The sequence below is a fragment of the Dermacentor variabilis genome, chromosome 7 (assembly GCF_050947875.1).
Source record: "Dermacentor variabilis isolate Ectoservices chromosome 7, ASM5094787v1, whole genome shotgun sequence".
NCBI classification, from domain to species: Eukaryota; Metazoa; Arthropoda; class Arachnida; order Ixodida; family Ixodidae; genus Dermacentor; species Dermacentor variabilis.
In genome coordinates this window covers 138,668,001-138,686,207 of record NC_134574.1, presented here as the reverse complement: position 1 = coordinate 138,686,207, position 18,207 = coordinate 138,668,001, and the positions used below count along the sequence as shown (strand labels likewise).

Here is an 18,207-nt window from a genome sequence, read left to right as displayed (position 1 = left end):
GGTGGTACACTGAGCTGTGTAACAGCTTTACCCCACACCTTTCGAGAAAAGTTGTCGTCAAAGCGCTAGTAAACACTGTGCCCTGATCTGATTGGATTTCCGCAGGAAAACCAACTCGCGCAAATATGGACAGTAGTGCATTAACTATCTCAACTGAGCTGAGTTCTTTAAGCGGCACTGCTTCAGGGAACTTTGTCGCTGGGCAGATCACAGTCAAAATGTGTCTGTACCCCGTGGCTGTTACCGGCAGAGGTCCCACAGTATCAATAACGAGCCGTCTAAAAGGCTCCGTAATGATAGGTACCAATTTCAACGGCGCCCTCGATTTGTCCCCTGGTTTGCCCACCCGCTGACAAGTGTCACATGTCCTCACGAAATGGTCTGCGTCCCGAAAACACCCTGGCCAATAGTACTCTTGCAAGAGACGGTCCTTAGTTTTCTTAACTCCTAGGTGTCCGGACCACGAACCCCCGTGTGACAAGCGCAACAGATCCTGACGATAGCATTGAGGCACGATCAGCTGATCGAACTCCACTCCTCTGCGGTCTAGATACTTCCGGTACAGGACTCCCCCTCTTTCCACAAAACGCGCAGTTTTCCTGGCGATACCTTCTTTGACATTGCAGCGCACGTTTTCCAGGCTGCCATCCTTTTTTTGCTCGGCTATCAAAGCCGACCGGCTGACTTTTAGCAACCTATCAAGTCCGTCTGACGTAGGCGCGATGAGCAAATCAGTAGATAGCTCTTCTAACTTTCCCGCGTCGGGCGTTTCCTCTCCAGTATCTGGCGCCTTTAACGTTACAGACTCAAGTCTATTCAGTTCGGGCGTGCTCTGAATATCAGCTTGCTGCGCCTCTGACCCTTTTTCGTTGTTTGATAACGTCGGCCCCGCAACTACCGCCTTTGCAGCGAGCTCCCGAACCTTCGATCTGGTTAAGGCCTGAACACTAGCTTCACCAAACAAAAGCCCCTTCTCGCGCAGGAGGTGATCGGACCTGTTTGAAAATAAGTACGGGTACTGGGGTGGCAGCATAGATGACACTGCCGCCTCTGTCTCAAGCGCTCCGAAAGGTCCTTCAATAAGCACCTTTGCTACTGGCAGACACACACTATGAGCTTCCACGGCTTGCTTGATCCACGCGCACTCGCCCGTGAACATATGGGGTTCTACGTAAGACGGGTGAACTACATCCATCGTAGCTGCGGAATCGCGAAGCACTCGGCACTCTTTCCCGTTCACGAGGAGGTCTCGCATGTAAGGCTCGAGAAGCTTCATGTTCTCGTCAGTGCTGCCTATTGAAAAAAACACAACTTTTGGTGTTGTTTCCGGACACTGCGCCGAAAAGTGACCCGGCTTCTGGCACGTATAACACAAGCGCGCTCGCCTCATCTCGAACCGCTTTCTGCGTTTGGCTGCCGCCGTCTCTTTACGTTTGGTCGGACTGCTTTCGCTCGCATCCGCACTACGCGTGTCCCCTTTTAATCTCATGGGCGTGAACTTCGGCCTCTCAAACTTCGAGCCAAATTCACCCTTTTGACCGTCCTTAGCTCCGCGAGCCCGACGCGTCACAAACTCCTCGGCTAGCTCAGCGGCTTTAGCCACCGTACAAACGTCTGGCCTATCCAAGACCCAGTATCGCACGTTCTCCGGTAACCGACTATAAAACTGTTCTAGCCCGAAGCACTGCAGAACTTTATCGTGGTCACCAAATGCTTTCTCTTCTTTGAGCCACTCCTGCATGTTCGACATAAGCCTATACGCAAACTCTGTATATGACTCACTTCTGCCTTTCTCATTTTCCCGAAACTTCCGACGGAACGCCTCCGCAGACAGCCGGTACTTTTTTAGCAGACTCGATTTTACTTTGTCGAAATCCTCTGCCTCCTCTCTATCCAAGCGAGCGACTACGTCGGCCGCCTCGCCGGGTAACAAAGTGAGCAAGCGCTGTGGCCACGTTTCCCGAGAGAACCCCTGCTTCTCGCACGTTCGCTCAAAGTTAACCAAGAACAAACCAATGTCCTCTCCAAGCTTAAACGGCCGCATCAGGTCAGTCATTTTGAACAATACGCGTTCTCCTGCACCGTGTGCCTGACTTCCATTACGAGCGCGTTCCATTTCTACCTCAAGACGCTTCATTTCCAAAGCGTGTTGACGGTCACGCTCTTGTTGCTCTCGCTCTTTCTGTTCTTTACGTTCACGCTCTTCTTTTTCTTTTGCAGTCTCCCTCTCTTCAATAGTCTCAAGGCATTCCGACAGCTCGTCATCCTCAGCCTCTAACTCAAGAATAGCCTTTAGCAGTTCTGGTTTTCTGAGTTTGTCCGAGACATCCAGACCCAACTCTCTTGCAAGCTCCAACAATTTCGGTTTGCGCAACGACTTCAAATCCATGGCTGCTCTGAATGCTGCTTTCTCTACTGCTTACTATTGTCTTGCCGCAAACTAACCCGGCAGCAACGACAACCACAATTACCAGCTCTGTTTCTAACTCTAACAAAAAGCCTGGCAAAGCTCAGAAGAAGAAAGTCCCGCACTCACCAAACCTCGCAGGCAGGAATTCCGCGCAGTCGTTCCGCTGCAGGCAACCAGTCGTCACACAGGGCTCGTTGCACTGCTCCCGGATCGTCGTTGAGCTGCTCAGCATACTGTCAACTGCATCTCTTTGCTGCTGGCCTCCGTTGTCGCGATCTCGCCGCTGGCAGACCGTTGTTTGAAGTCGTAGGCGATCTCACCGCTGCCAACCAGATGTTTGGATCTGACTGCTGGTACGATCTGTTGGGAACTCGGCGCTGACGCCCGTGGTTGTACCTGGGTCGCAAGCCCCAAGGGTAGCGTTGGCCTGGCGGCCGGGGGTACAACTGGAAGCATCCGAAGGTCCCGGCAAAGCATGAGTCGACTGGTAACAACGAAACAACTTGTTTATTTTAACATCGCAAAGAGTTGGCGGTCAGGTTTGACCGAAGTAGAGAGACGGGAGAGCACTTCACTCAACAGAAGAAATCGGAGCCCTCCTTTTGGCGTCCGGGGGCAGCTGTTTTTATACTCTCGCAGTTGAGGGCAAGAAGGAACCCCTCAAAAGACGAGCACGTGAATGTACAATGGGCTAATGGTGACGCACACTGTCGTAGCGATGCCGTAGCACCATGTCGAGCACGATCTCGTAGCACCCTGTCGTGGCGCTGCGCACGATCTCGTAGCACCCTGTCGTGGCGCTGCGCACGATCTCGTAGCACCCTGTCGTGGCGCTGCCGGTCGGACACAATGACTGTAACGAGAAGATGGTCCCTGCTTTGGCATCGCCTGTTTCGGGCACAATGACTGGAACGAGATCCCTGCTTTGGCATCGCCTGTTTCGGGCCCAATAACTGGAATGAGATCCCTGCTTTGGCATCGCCTGTTTCGGGCACAATGACTGGAACGAGATCCCTGCTTTGGCATCGCCTGTTTCGGGCCCAATAACTGGAATGAGATCCCTGCTTTGGCATCGCCTGTTTCGGGCACAATGACTGGAATGCGAGGAGGATCCCTAGGCGGTCGCATCGCCGCAGACGCGCCTGGAAACACCTGGCGATGAGTGTTGCGGCGACGACGATCGGGCCAAAATGTCTGCCGCCCCGCCGCAGTCGCGCCGGCAAAACCACGTGTCGCAGGCGAAACGCAACAGCGTCATCACGGACGCGAGGAAAACAACAAACAGAAGAACAACACAAATGCCAAATATCAACTGAAATGCGGCACAGTAGCAAAAAAAAAAAAAACGAACTGATGAAAAAAAAAAGAAAGCATATCACGCGCATATGCTCAAAGGCAGACGACGCCAACACATCAAGCGCGGATACCTGCGCGTGAGGCGATTGCTCTTTATGCAAGGTATTCGAGAGTTGAGGTAGGCGCGGAATACTGCCAATAAGGATAAACCCTTGGATTGTAGCGCGACGTGACACGAGCACACACACTGGCCCTACCATACGCACACGTACACACAAATACCGTACCAACTTGCCCAACTTTCCAGCCTTTCGCAAGGATAAATCACCGGCTCGACCATAAAGCGCACTTCATTTCTGTTTGTGAATCGAACTTTACCGTCTGTAAACTCTGGAGGTACTATCGTGATCAATATGAGCAGGAACACTGGAGCACGTAGCAGGTAGCCTCGAACCTTTCTATGGGCGCTGCGTGGCGGCCGCCGTCGTATACAAAGTGGAAAGGAGCAGGCTGTTCTAATAACTGTTAGCACTGCCCCCATGCGTCTCTTTATACTTAGTGCCGGACTTCGCATCGCCAGCGCACATTGATAAAGTTGTTTGATAATGAGGTTACTGATAACTTTGCGTACCGAAGCGCGTGGCCAATAGCGGCACTGTTTGGAAGCGTAAACTATCGAGAGCTACATTCTTGGGAAATCTGCCCGTCTGTCTGTAACGCGTGACACGATGCCCTCCATAGGATATACATCAGGTCGTATGGGGGTACATATGAACATACCTTGCGCTAAAGGCAGGAACGGGCGCCCAAGAGCTTCGCTCTCAAAAGAAAGAAAGCATGATTAAAAAAAAAGCTGACTCCCTGTAAGTTACTGTGCATGTAACCGTCTTATCGGCTATCGGCGACCAGTGAAATGCCGTAAGCTGCCGCTTTCGATAAACGCAGGCGCGGTGGGAGTGCCGACAGTTAGCGCAAGAGCGTCACCCTATTCCCTCTGTTTTCGACAGCGCCATCCGCGCATCGCTCTAACTCGGTTTCGAGGCTATATTTGCCACGCGTTTGCATGTTCCCGCTCATATTGCTCACGAGAGTACGTCTGCATGTTCGCACCTTGAATCCCCATTATTTTGCTCAGCTATCTGTGGTGTTATGCAGATGCTCGGCTTCTGCGGGGATATCAATCAAAGAAGCTAGTACTTGCCAAGGTACTGCTTGCTGCTAGCTCGGCGTTACAAAATTTTGATAAGATGATCTAGGCACTTCATTATTCCGCGATTGAGGAAAACAGGGAAAAGAAGTGGGGAGTGGATGAGAACGTGGCACTGTGCTCGTCCACTTAGCGCTTTCTTTTTGGAGGGTGGTTCTGTTGACGGTCTCTTGGCCGCACTCGTAGAAGCCTTCCAATTATCAAATCATCACTGACAGGGTAAGGATCCTATGCTGAGTGAAAGTGGCATCATAGTGTACGTAGAAGCCTGAATTCCGCATTTGTAGAAATTACACTGGAGATAATAGAAAACTGGGCTAGCTGGTATTCATTAATGGCAGTTAAGAAACTGCGCGCTGAAAACAAGGAGGTATATAGGCTGGTGTAGACATACCACGAGCGCTATGATGTGTTGCGTCCGTGTCAGCGCTTGTTTTGTGTCTGCGCTTTGCTGCATCTTCGTTTTCAGTGCGCTCTTCGTTAGTGGTCATTTGGCGTTCGTAGCTTGAATAACAGTGCCTAGGATTTCCTTCTAACTACGGGTCCTTTACGTGAGGCATGGGATTACGTGGTGGCAACGCAGTCCAAAGCTGTGCCACAAATATGGCACGACAGTATATCTACGCGAATTCTCACCTGTGCTTTTCGTCTTCTTGGCTTTAAATATTCGTGATATGAACGACTTGCTGGGGTGCTCCTCTGCAAAGACAGAACAAATACCAACACATAAAGACAAGACAGCAGTGGCGGCGTTTTCGGCCAATCACTTTGAGGGAGAACGTCACTGTCGGAAACTATTCGTTGGAGATGCCAGAGCAATAACTGCCCGTATTTCCAATCGAATGCCGCGCTGAAATTGATTTATTTCGGTGAATTATGAGAGTGTCTGGCATAGTAATCAGCCCAGAATACGGCCTCAATTTCCCGACTGTTTTGTTTAGCAAATAAGACGATATATTTTTTACGCACGAAGAGTCGTGAGAGTCCGAGTGGGAATTAATTCTTTTTTTTTTCTTAAAGAAAGAAGCGTGCAATCTGCATTTCGAGTGAATTTAGTCTAAAGGAGATGCAGGATTTGACAGTTAGCCGCTGAACAGGGCCGCAGTTTCGTAGCGATGCCTTTTTCGATGCTATTCCATTTGGCGCTACTAGGGCGTCGTCAAAGGTCAGAGTGATGCTCCATCGGCCGCTCGTGAGTGGTTGATGACAGACGCGGAAAAGAATCGAGCGGGTGAAATCGCTACAAAATCTTGGCCCATGTTGGCGTAGGTAGAGAAATGCGAGAGCGCCACTACTGGTGGAATGGCGCTGACACTCACATGAGGGCCAACTGCAGTTGAGCGACGTAACGTCTAGATGGCGCTGCTGTTTTATTTCACGACTGTGTAATACGAACAAAAACGAATTGATTTTTAGGCTATTGCAGTACCTGTATAAGAAGAAGGCTCACTCATATTCGAGGAGAAGGAGCATAAACTTTATTAATAGAAGTGAGGCGAAGGTAGAATCATCTGAGGTGGGCGGCAAATCAAACAATAAAACTGAAGGCTAAATAATATGAAGCTAATGTAGTAGACTGCAGCACATAAAAAGGTGTTAAACCTAAGGGAAACCTACGCGGTATAGTTGGAGTGAGAGCAAGCAATCTGTAGGACAATATCGCACATCAGGAAAGGGAATTTAAACAAATAATAATGTATGAGCAAAAGGGCATTATCTATACTCGGCGCAGCAATATTAATGCGTTAGAGAACGCCTAGCCATAAAGACAATCTGCACTTGAATGCATAAAAACAATGACTTGTACAATACAAACGATTGTTTGTCGGGTTTCACTTGCCTCTCATGAAACGGCATGTGCATGGAAATCACTACTACAGGTACATAGGCAGTAAAACATGCATTAACGCCAAGTGACGTAACACAGATGGTAGAAACCTTGTGTTTGAAAATTAACGCGCGAGTTGACGTAACAGACGTAACAACATATGTAACAGGCATAACTTAACGTACCACGTGATGTAACTTCTTTCTGCCTCTGTCCGGAATGGGTCAGGAAATAAACACACGGAAAAGAAAAAAAACTGCAGTTCTAAGCGATGCCTTGCGTTGGGAGGAGGTTGACGTATACGTAGAAATGGAGAAATTGATCGGTTGGACATCAACTCCGCTGAAAATTTGATGGAGTTTGCTTAGTTCATTCATTCATTCACTTTATTTTCCTTTGTAAAAAAAGGTGAGGGCGGGAATAATTAAATGTCGCAGCAACGACTTGATAGAGGTCCGGACTCTGTTACATGGCAGCTTTCGCAAACATCGTTCATAAATAACAAACACTTACAGCACTTATCAATGCCAATACGCACGCAAGAACGTGGTTTTACATTGCCCACACAAATAGAAAAAATAGAAAACCTTTATGCCAATATTACAGTAAGATAAACAGTTCTAATCTAGGACAATTTGTCCCGACAAGGACATTAATGGCTTTAATAGAACCACACAACAAGTACTCCTTGAATAGCTTATTTATTAGTACAGGCGTCGTGTAGCGTAATTATTGTGTGCAACCATATACTGTAGGAGTGGCCAAAGTCCATGGTTCATTGCGCCTGGTATTCTTAAAACAGGGGTCTTTTTTTCAAGTTTGCTAAGGAGAGAAACTAATTTTTGTTATAGCGGAGGAATAATTTGTGCACCAACGTTGATTTGCAGTCAAATAAACAGAACACAGCTAAAACATCATATTTAAGAAAAAGATCAGATACGCCGGGCAGCTCACTTGTGAAACATATGCAGTTTTTTTTCGGTTTGTAACACTAGTTGTGCACCACACAATGCTACAAAACTCTAGAAGCGAGGAGATAAGTGAGTTATAAATCATAATTTTAACTTGGACAGGAAGTGTGTGCCTCGGCCTTTATATAATGCCTTGATATAATGCCGCTGAACAGAAGTTAATTTACAGCCATACGTTGGTGGGAGGTTCTTCATAGAACTTAAGTTTATAGCAAACCTTGCTGGATTTCTCGAAACTTCCTGAATTTGACTATGAAAACTGAATGATAAGTCGTGCTTACAAGAAAGTCTACTGCATACTTTATGAATTGCCGCAAGTGTTGTGAAACCCCTTGTTAAACCTGGTGAGAAGAGGTTAATAATTTCACTGAAATGTCGAGAACGTTCACAATAATTGTTTCCTTTAGAAGACTGAACTGAGACAGGGACAATACCTTACCTCAGGGCAGATTTACTAATTTATATACTTGGTGGGCTAAATTGTTTCAACACACTATACAATTTCTTTTGCTTGAATTGCATCAAATTTTTCCAAAGCGCAACTCAAAGATGAATCCGCCTTACAGAGTAGGTACATTTTAACCCTGTTTCAAGTGGCCTAGGCGACATCGCATTTTAATTGGATGAGTCGTTGCCAATCGAGCACATGCAAGCATGTCGCGTGTATATTTTTTAACAACGTATTTGAATTGAAGAAACAGCAGTAGCCGTCAAGGTCGCCTCTTAACATAGTCAAAATTTCTCGAATTCGCGTGCTTCTGAGCGAGCGAATTTGCTCGCATTTTTTTTCTTCAAAAATGCGTTTTGTTGTGGACTTTAAATTACGTGTAATGCTTCAGAAAAGTACGCACGGAAGTTCCGGGCACTTACGGCTCGTATGGAGCGATGGACGTCTAACAACACGTATGCTGCGAGAAGCCTGCGCTCGTTGAAGGTGTGCCACTGTTTCGCAACTTTATCTCTAGTAGGCTTAGCCCATTCGCCCAATGTGCACTTGAAACAATACTCACAAACACGAATGGCCGATATTACGATCCCTGAGCTCTTTCTCTCCTTTCTTCTCATATTCTGAACTTTCTTGAAAAGTGCAGGAGAAAGGAAGGAGGGAGTGGTTACTCACTGGAGTGTTCTTTAACGTAAAGGATGAGGATGGCCATGGCGATGCGGTACAGAGCGCGCGCGCCTTCCAAGAGGAAGCAGTCCATCACACGCACCTGCGCTGGGACAAAGGACATTTGAGAAGGTCAGCGACGAGTCGTGCGCAAAAAGAAACTGCGACTGAAGCACCTGTAATTGACTGCACGAAAACAATAGGTCAGTCAATATTTATGTTACAATGTACACGAAAGAGTGAGAAACAAAACGCACAGTTTGGGAACCTTGGTGGCATCTCTGCCCACTAGCATGAGTACTGCTTAAACAAATAATAACGTGAAGTTACTGCACATACCAATTTGCAGTTTACAGCACAAGTTTATGGACCCTCAGCTTGAATTACGGGTTTAGGTTTGCTTATGGCGTGATGTAATAAATTGCTGTGCTGACTTATAAGGGACGGTGCAATGTAGTCCTTTGGTTTTTTTTTCTTGATCACTTGGGATAATTTATCTTGCACCCAAGGCATGACACTTCAGTATTTCTCTTAACTCCCACCAAAAACGCGGCGGGAAAATCGAACCCATCCGGTCATGATAAGGAGCTCGTTGCTAGCAGCGGGTGCACCATGATAATTTTTCAACGGTTCTCAGTGGTTGTGGCATTCCTCTGCTATACCTCGTGGTAAAGGCCGCATTGCTGCACATATCGGAAACGTAAGCGTAAAAAAGATATGTACAAAAAAGAAGAAAGAAGGAAACGAACAAAGGTGGTCAAACTTATTCCTGATCTCTTTACGACAGTGTCTCACAGCCACTTGTGTTCTCCTGCGCCATTAAACCTAACTGATTTATCGACAACGTCTTCCATCGATAGATGCCTAATCGCCGACTATCGAACAAACATCGAACACTCTGAGCAGCCGGCACCTCTCTCGAGTGGATCACCGTTGCCAAATGATAATCAGCCGATAACGGAAGCTAACCCACTCGTAATGCATATGAAGCTGTTTGCTATTCCTTACAAAAAAAAAAAAAAGCCCAGTGAGGTTTGCTAGCATAAGGCTGTCTTATACGCTATATTTATGCCATGTTATATATGTATTTGGCTCACAGAACCTCTACCTGTTCTTGGAACCTGAACCTGATCTTAAATGTTGGTTTCACGCAACGTAGCCTGAACGTGATTTGTCTGCTTAAGGGAATCTGAACTCACTAAAGATTGCAGACTGTGCACAATGTAAACAAAAATATAAAAACAAACGCGTTGCTTTACCTGCGACCACAGACAAAAGTAAAAGAAAACGTTACGTCGTAATCGTACACGGAATAGATAGAAACGAAGAAAATGTTTCCGTTTCATATATGCCGAATTGATTTTGATTAGATGGTTGCCTGTGAAAAAAATAATCTTAAAACTGGTGAACTGTTGGAGACATATGCAAGGATAAAGTATTCAATGATTTACAAAAACTGCTGAAAATAGTGAAACCAAATGAAAGGAAGCTTCAAGTTTACAAGCTCTTGATTCCACAAAAAAAAAAAAAAGAGATGTCACACTTGCGAGATTTATTTGTAATACTGAGTTACGGAGTTGTAAGCTTGGTGCTTAATATGTCAGTTTATTAGTCTTAACAGTTCTTCGAACTTTTCAAAAGTTGAGAGCCCTAAGTTAAATAAATTATTGAAAACTTGGTAGAATTTAACTTTGTTTCTCACACTCAAGAAATGTCATTAAGGTCACTTCAGTGGACGCCCAATGAATGATTTTTCGCCCTTCGCATTTACTAGAACGCATAAATTCCAGGTGAAAGCAAGCTAAGCCTTTCTCTCGATCCATTAACACGTCGCATTGGCGCACCAGATGATAGAACGGCAGGCCGCGAAAGATCCACAGCTGCCACGTGCCGAAGATGTTCTCCATTTCGTCCTCCCGGCGAACCTTGCGGAGAAGCCGCGAGTAGGTCTTCTTCTGAATTCGTGCGAGGAGGAAAGAAGAGAGAGAGAAAAGTCCTCGAGTCACGTGGAGGCTTCACAGTGCGCAGGAAGCGTTAGCTTGTTTGTTACGTGTTAAATTTTGGACGATTTCGATGCCATCGCAACCCGCCACTGCCCGGAATTGCCGTGGCCACGGAGGGACACGCGTTGCATGTGCCTTCTGCGATGCGGGGAAATAGTTCACGCGACCGGACCTCCGTCCTTACGTACGAATAAGGGTCACTGATACCATGCACCATCGATGGCTGGCGCCGTCGACTAATTGGCGCCCGTAGCATACTATGCTGAGCAACTATATGGTAGATATCACTCTTCAGTGAATGAATGTTAATGCAGCACGAGTGCAGCGTACAGCTTTCGCTGCGATTTATCTTTATTGCGATATCAACTTTATGGACACTCCAGGCGAAATTTCGCCGTGGTCCTCACGCTCGGCGTCGGTGAGCGGTTACACATAGGCTTTGGTATATGTATGGTATGTTTTAATTCGTGGGCTATATAAAAGGGTGTCCGACGCAACTGGAGCCGAATGTTGAAAATATGTAAATGCCACGTAGCTGGACAAAAGCAAGGTATTGTTATTTGCCGTCGCTTCGAGAGACTCGGATGATTTTTTTATTCGGCCTAATTGGATAATCAGTCTTAATTAATCAGCTTCTCATAATATAATCATGTCAGTGTGAGAATTGTTGAGCTTTCTACTACTGTTCCATCAGTCCGACACCAGTTACATGGGACACTGTATGCAGTTTAAATGGCTATACAATCACCGAAGTTGCTCAACATGGTCTTGCTTTCCTGACTAAATCATTTGTCAGAATTTAGAAGGCGAAAGCCCACAGATAAATATCGTTGAACATAACATTCAAAGCGTAAGCTTTTTATTGTAAACCTTCTCAGAATAATAGGCATTAAAAGTGCCAAACTATAGCTGCGATCAAACCTGAAAGTGAAGTAATTGTACGAGCGCGGCTCGTAACAGGAAGCGTTGTGGTGCCTGTTCGATATCATTAAAGGCCCTACACAGCGTCATAGCGCTTTCAAGGGCGCCAGAGATTTTTGGCGCACGCGCGCGTATGTTACGTCCGTGTTAGTCTGACCCGAGTATAGTTAAAACACCGTCCGAGAATTTCAAACACCACGCTTAACTTCGCTACCGCAGTCGGCGCTTCGCCTTTGGAACGAAACTGAAAAATATTTTTTGTCGTTGTCGTTTTCGCCCCAATGCCGCATTTTCTCAATTGCGGATGAGCCGACACTTGACATGTCGAAAATGCAACAAGAGCTGTCGCCGTAAACAGATAACGTTAGTTAGACGTTTACCGTCACCCTTCCGACGAGAGCTGTGCATGCACTGCTGCTCACCGTACACAGCGCTCATGCCGTCAGTGCCAGCGATCTGCCACCGAGAAGATTAAGCGCAGCGTTGAGGGTGCGTCGCATTTGCTTCGTCGGTGTGTCGCAACCAAATGTACTATACGCATCGCGTGGACAACGTTCCGTGGCTATGAAGGGAGAACTAAGGAGGCAAAGCGCGCACAACTCAGTGCGCTCCTGGAAAATAGTCCCGCGTTTTCATTACACGTTAGTTTAAGCTGGGAAAGCGAAAACATAAACATTTCATTAGCAAGAGTTAAATAAAAATGGCTGTGGCTTAGCTAAGGTTAAGCCCAGGATGCGAAGCATACTAGCCTTTATTTTAGTTGTTGAACCACTGTTTAGCCTGGTGAACTGCTGTTGCTTGGCTATATTTGGTTCGGCTAGACGAAGAAACAACTCATGCGTTACTAAGAGTGGAACGCGACAGCGTTCCCGTCGACCCGCCAAGGGGTGTAAGACAATGGGCTACGGCGCAGCGACTACGCGCCCCGCATTGGACGCGGTGAGCGTCGAGCAATGCAGCGTTCGGCGCGGCAACGAACTGTGCGCCTGAGCAAGCGACGCACGCGGTGTTGCCTTAGAAACAGCTCGTTTCTAAGGCAACACCGCATTCACTAGAGGCGCTTTTGTACCGCTTTGAAGCATCGTACTCGTGGCTCAGTGGTAGCGTCTCCGTCTCACACTCCGGAGACCCTGGTTCGATTCCCACCCAGCCTAGCTTGCAAGAGTTGAGCCAAAGCCACCTAGAAACAAGCGCAGCTGCTTTATACCGCCGCGACGGCGCGAGTTGGAGCCCCGTTTCTCCTCTGTCGTGACGTCACGGTGTCACGTGGTCAGCCTTGAAGGCGACACCGCCGCGCCTGAGGAGCTGGGTTGAGCTCTACTAATATGCTTCGCATAATACAAAACACGCCACTGGATGTAAAAGTTTTACTTATTTCGCGGCTAATCCCTTCCGCGTCTGGGCAAACGCGAAACCGTCGCAATTCGAAGCTGCGTCGATTCAGCGTCTGTTCGGAGCAACCAAAAGCCCTGCCAGACGCTGCCGGACTACTTGGCGCAGTAACACGTGCGCAGAAGCTCCGCCCCCGTAGCTTTCCCTTCATAGCCGCAGCAAGTTGGCTATGATGGGAAAGTAGTCCTCAAGACCTTCGTGCTCGAGCCGAGCATGCGCCGTAGAGTGGGACATCACAACAACGGGCGACGCCGATGGCGCCCTTGCGCGACTCAAGCGTCCGCATAATTGCTATCCCGACGCAAAAAAATGTGCGCCTGAGCAAGCGACGCACGCCTGAGCCTTAGAAACAGCTCGTTTCTAAGGCAACACAGCGTTCACTAGAGGCGCTTTTGTACCGCTTTGAAGCATCGAACTCGTGGCTCAGTGGTAACGTCTCCGTCTCACACTCTGGAGACCCTGGATCTTGCAAGTTGTTTTTTATTCATGAAGTGCCTGCTGGGATTTATCGCTCACGGCCAACGCCGCCGACACCGACGCCGACGACACCGGCTTTTTTGCGACACGAGCTCCTTAACGCTGTCGCGTTAAAATTACAGTGAACGCGGGCAAATGATGCCGCGCACAGAGAGAGTCAAGCGAGCCGCTGACGTACCTCCAGGTGCTTGGTCAGCCGCATTAGCGCGTGGGTAGAAATGTCGTGCGTCAGTCGCGTCTGGCTCAGGTGCCGCACCGCGGTGCTGTCCACGAGGGCACAGACACACTCGTACGTCTGCGCAATCAGAAGGCCGCGCGCGCATGCGCAGTGCAGCGTTGCGCTCAGGGCTTGATCACCAGCGCCCAATATGACGATTTCGTAATTCTTGTTATTATCGCAAGCCAGCTAAAGGTTTAAAAAAAAACACGGGAGAGATAAGCCCTCCCACTCTCCATCATATAACGAACCGGCCACTCAATCTGCAAAGGGGACAAATCTTGGTAGCGTTAAAATCGACGCTGGTTAGATTATATGGCGGGGTTCCTATTTTGCTAGGACTTTTTTTTACTACTGCTCTGCAGCTTTCATATTATCTTTTGTGAGCAGTGCACGACCCTTTGGATAAAGGGGCAATGACTATTAAAAAATATAACTATCGTTACTAAATACATTACGATGTTTCAATAGCGACCAAAGCAAGAAAATCTAGAACTATTTGATTTCTAATCGAAAGTAGGTGACCGCAGAAGCTGTGGCCGTTCAGTGCCGCAGGATAAGTAAAAGTGCTTACAAATAGGTGGGCACGTAAACGTTTTTCAAGTGTGCATTAGGGCGTCATCGCCGATCTGCATATTGTGAATCACTAGCCCCGTCCCAACGTTGCTTGCTCGTTTGGGAGGTCCTGGATTGTTAGTCACATGCTTTCTCTGGTGGTGCCACCTATGGAGCGCTCCGTTGAAGCCTTTGGCATCGTTGCAGTTAATACAAGATTGCCACACACGCAACTGAATCGTAAAGTTTAGCCACGAGAAGCTCACGCATGTCGGATCCATTAATGATTCGTATCATATCTATAAAAACCACGTGACGAGCAAGAGCGTTGATTAACGAGCGAGGGGAGCTTAATTGCTAGGGCGTAAGCCTCCTGAGGCATCGCCGTTACAAGACGACGAGGACTGCGTGTCGGCTAAGTTCAAAAGATAGCGATTTCTCTGCAACGGAATGGGGGCGCCACTTGTCCCCGTGCGCGGTCTCGTCATCTCTTCTTTGTTCTGTTGCCCGTAGTTGTCACAGATGGCGCCCCCGTTCCGTTGAGTAGAAGTTAGAAATTGCCATGTTTTGAGCTCATCCGCAACCCAGTTGTCGGCTCTGAACTCGACACGGAGAAAACGCACGGCTCCCTTCCTTGTTGTCTTAGTGCTTTTACTGAGAATGGCATTTGCCGGCCTATTATTTATAAATGTGTCTACATGTTCGCTCACTCGCTTGTCAGTTTCATCTTGCTTTGTTTTGTGACCATGTAGTTTCGTACGTGGCCGGGTCACTTGATTTTACGTAGTTCTGTATTGTGTCGCTTCGTGACGTGTACTGTTGCTTCACATGTGTGGTATTGTGCCATACCGTGTCATTTTGAATAATTTCTGTATGTCGCCGTGTCTTTCGGGATCTGCTTGTTTCTTGCCACTTTGTGTCGTTTCGTATAGTGAATCCTAACCGTAGTGTTGTTGTCTTGCGTTGTGTCGTCTTCTGTCGTCAATGTTCGGCATCCCATCGTGTTATGCAACGTTGTTGCGTAATATGTCGTGTCGTCTGGTATGATAGCCCAATGTGTTGTTTCGTATTGTTTTGTTTCGTTTCACGCCGTTTCTCTCTCACTGTGTTTTCTTCCGTTCAATTAGTTCCGCCCCGTCGATATCAATTTACTCGTTGATTAGTTCGCTCGCTCAGAACCATCTACACCTGTGCTCTTGCTACGAGGAGATGACTGCTTCCTATTATTACGTTGTACAGCATCACCCCCGCTTAAGGACACGCTTTCCTGTCTAGGCGTGAATCCTGAGCATGTTGCCTACCGCCGTTGGTATAAAATGGACGTAATGTATCCGAAGAACGACAAACGATAATTTAGGATTCTTCGAATTTTTAGAATTCAAATATTTCTGAGCGTCGGCGTGTGACCATTCACACAGCTTGTGTACGTATTGCAGGTTTTAGCACGTTTATTCACGAAGGACGAAGATGACGCACACTTCGCTGTGGGCATCTCATCCATCCCTTGTTGTCTAATTGTTTTACTGCGAATAAAATTTATCTGCTCATAAATTTGCTGAACGCGCTAGTTCCCTCGCCCTTTGCCGCTTCTTCAAGGCTGTTCGAGTGCCCGCAGGTGACCGCGCGTGCAGTCGGTATATCTAATTCGAGAGTCGGGATGTCTTTAGCCCTCAAGAAAGTGAAGAGGACACTGAAATTCACTTGTTTTTGAGGCATTGTTCAAGCCTCGTTAGGCACACCTGTTCCTCGGGTAAATAGTGGAGCAGCAAGGATACGACGGGATGCAGGACCGGGCAGTAAGTGACGAACGGGTGGCTGACGGACATGACGAAAAGGACCCTCTCTGCGCGTCTCTGCCCCTCAGCGCTGAGGAGGTACTCCTCGTCGAACATGGGGTCAACGAACGCGGGCACGTTCACCGGCCACAGTCCTCCGAGGGACTCCCTGACCGTGCTGCGGTAGAAGTCGCCCGGCACAGTTTCCTTAGTGCGCTCCTGGCAGAGCTTCAGCCACAGCTCGCCTCTGTTTGGGTCGTCGATGGGCCAGTGCTGGGTCCGCACTAAGTTCTTCGCCTGCGTTCGTGAAAATATGCCCCACCTTGTGCCGTGCGTTTTAAATCTCAAGGCTTCCTGTGCCGCAAGCGCCCACGTTTCGTCTGTGACCTGTCTCGTACGTTTTACCCGGTCGCACTGGTCCGAGGCGCAACAAGTCTGGAGAACAAACGCATACAAAATGTTGATATCGAGGAATTATGGCGTAACAACAAATGCGGACAAGACGCAAAAGAAGGTAAGATGCCTGAACACTTTCATACATTTTATTAATTCTTCAAGGCATCATTGGGAATTGGCTGTGATTTCACTAGATTCAGCCTTTGTGGCGAGTTTAAAGTATGTTACTACGGAGAATACATTTCTGCACTTCTGAGGTCACCTTACCTACAGCCTTCTTTGTGGCAACGGACGGATTATAGTGCTATGGCAGGTGGTGGAAGTTGGACGGTATATAATAGGGTGGGCGGCTAGTAAGGAGTGCGAGGGCTGGCAGGATGCAGCGGCAATAGGTCGGCAGCCGCGGCGATTGAACACTGAAGCTTGATGACAGAGAAATAAAACGAATAATGAGTTAGTAAAGACATGACGGTATTAGGCGCTGACTACCCAAGTGCCTGCTGTCCTCTCTTCCTTGCGCCGTCTTTCGCACTGTTCTTGCGTCATAAAGCCGCAGCAACGTGGTCAGCTTCAGACCGTTTCGCGAGAGATTGCATTACACCAACTTACTGCGGTGCGTAAACTTTGCAGAATGAACAAAAAAATGGTTTTGTGGGGAACAACGTGTTCCCATGGGAAATTGGTTCTTCGCAGTACGCGATTCGTCCTGGCTCTCACCTCCTTGATCTTCTTCGCCTTGATCAGCTGGACGACGTCCGTATACGTTTTAGTGACAGGGGTAGGAGAGCCGGGCAATGGCTTGGGCAGCTTGCTCGCATCGACGAAGTCGCGTTGGAAGCACGAAGGCAACGTCATCGTTCGCTTGGTCCTACAAATAGAGGCAACGTCATCACGGTATTACAGGTAGAGAGACCGCACTAATGATAGATTTATGCTCACAAATGTTTGTTTCTTTCTAAGCACTGACGTTCGGATAACAATGGTAATGATGACGACGACCGCAACAACAACAGCAAATACGTACCCTGGTGCAGAAAAGACAGCATGAAAGCAAGATTGGCAATTTTCACTCCTAAAATAAGGCAATAATTGACATTTCTTTAATGTTAACGATCGTAAGAAAGCTCGCCAGACAATGAACGCGATTCTTATTGTAACTGAAAAGTAAAGTCCTGCAAGATGGAAATATTTTCGTTTCAAAGTGAAATCGATAAAATTTGCCGAGATGTGCAATCACTCTATGTGAAGTATAGCCTGAGGAAACGCTACAGGAACTGTTCTACTTTGCTAGGCAATCCTTTCCGATGTGACCACCCTTGAAGCTCTTGCATGGCTTTTGTCTTCAGCGCGAACAATATTTTCAACAGGTCTACAGCGGTGGCAGGTCCGGTTGGCTAGCCCCGACCCTCTGGACCAGGCGAGCCCGCTGTTTAGGATTAGGCGGACGGCCAGAGCCCTACGGCGTTCTGGACTGAGGAAGCCGCCCGCCTAGGGTGAATCCATCACCTGCTCCTTTGGTAAATACGTCTCAGAGTAATCTACAGCCACTTTTTTTGTTGCCTAGTTGTGAATCTTTTTTTGTTGCTGCTGTGAAAGTTGGGCGTCAGAAATTTGCAATCTGGCACTTACCGCAGGTTTTTTGGTGACT

At 47.8% G+C, this 18,207-nt stretch overlaps 1 protein-coding gene across 1 annotated transcript in view; it reads right to left on the bottom strand.

The window, feature by feature from the left end:
- The window catches only part of LOC142588866 (GTPase-activating protein skywalker-like), a 28,118-nt gene extending 10,704 nt beyond the window's left edge, over positions 1 to 17,414 (bottom strand). Inside the window, exons 1-6 of the mRNA XM_075700685.1 lie at positions 17,277 to 17,414; positions 16,128 to 16,460; positions 13,795 to 13,911; positions 10,668 to 10,778; positions 8,833 to 8,926; positions 5,550 to 5,612 (exon numbers count right to left, since the gene is read on the bottom strand). Coding sequence (XP_075556800.1) covers positions 5,550 to 5,612; positions 8,833 to 8,926; positions 10,668 to 10,778; positions 13,795 to 13,911; positions 16,128 to 16,460; positions 17,277 to 17,414 — 856 coding nt within the window. The remainder of the gene's footprint in view (positions 1 to 5,549; positions 5,613 to 8,832; positions 8,927 to 10,667; positions 10,779 to 13,794; positions 13,912 to 16,127; positions 16,461 to 17,276) is intronic.
- Positions 17,415 to 18,207: the final 793 nt, after the last annotated feature.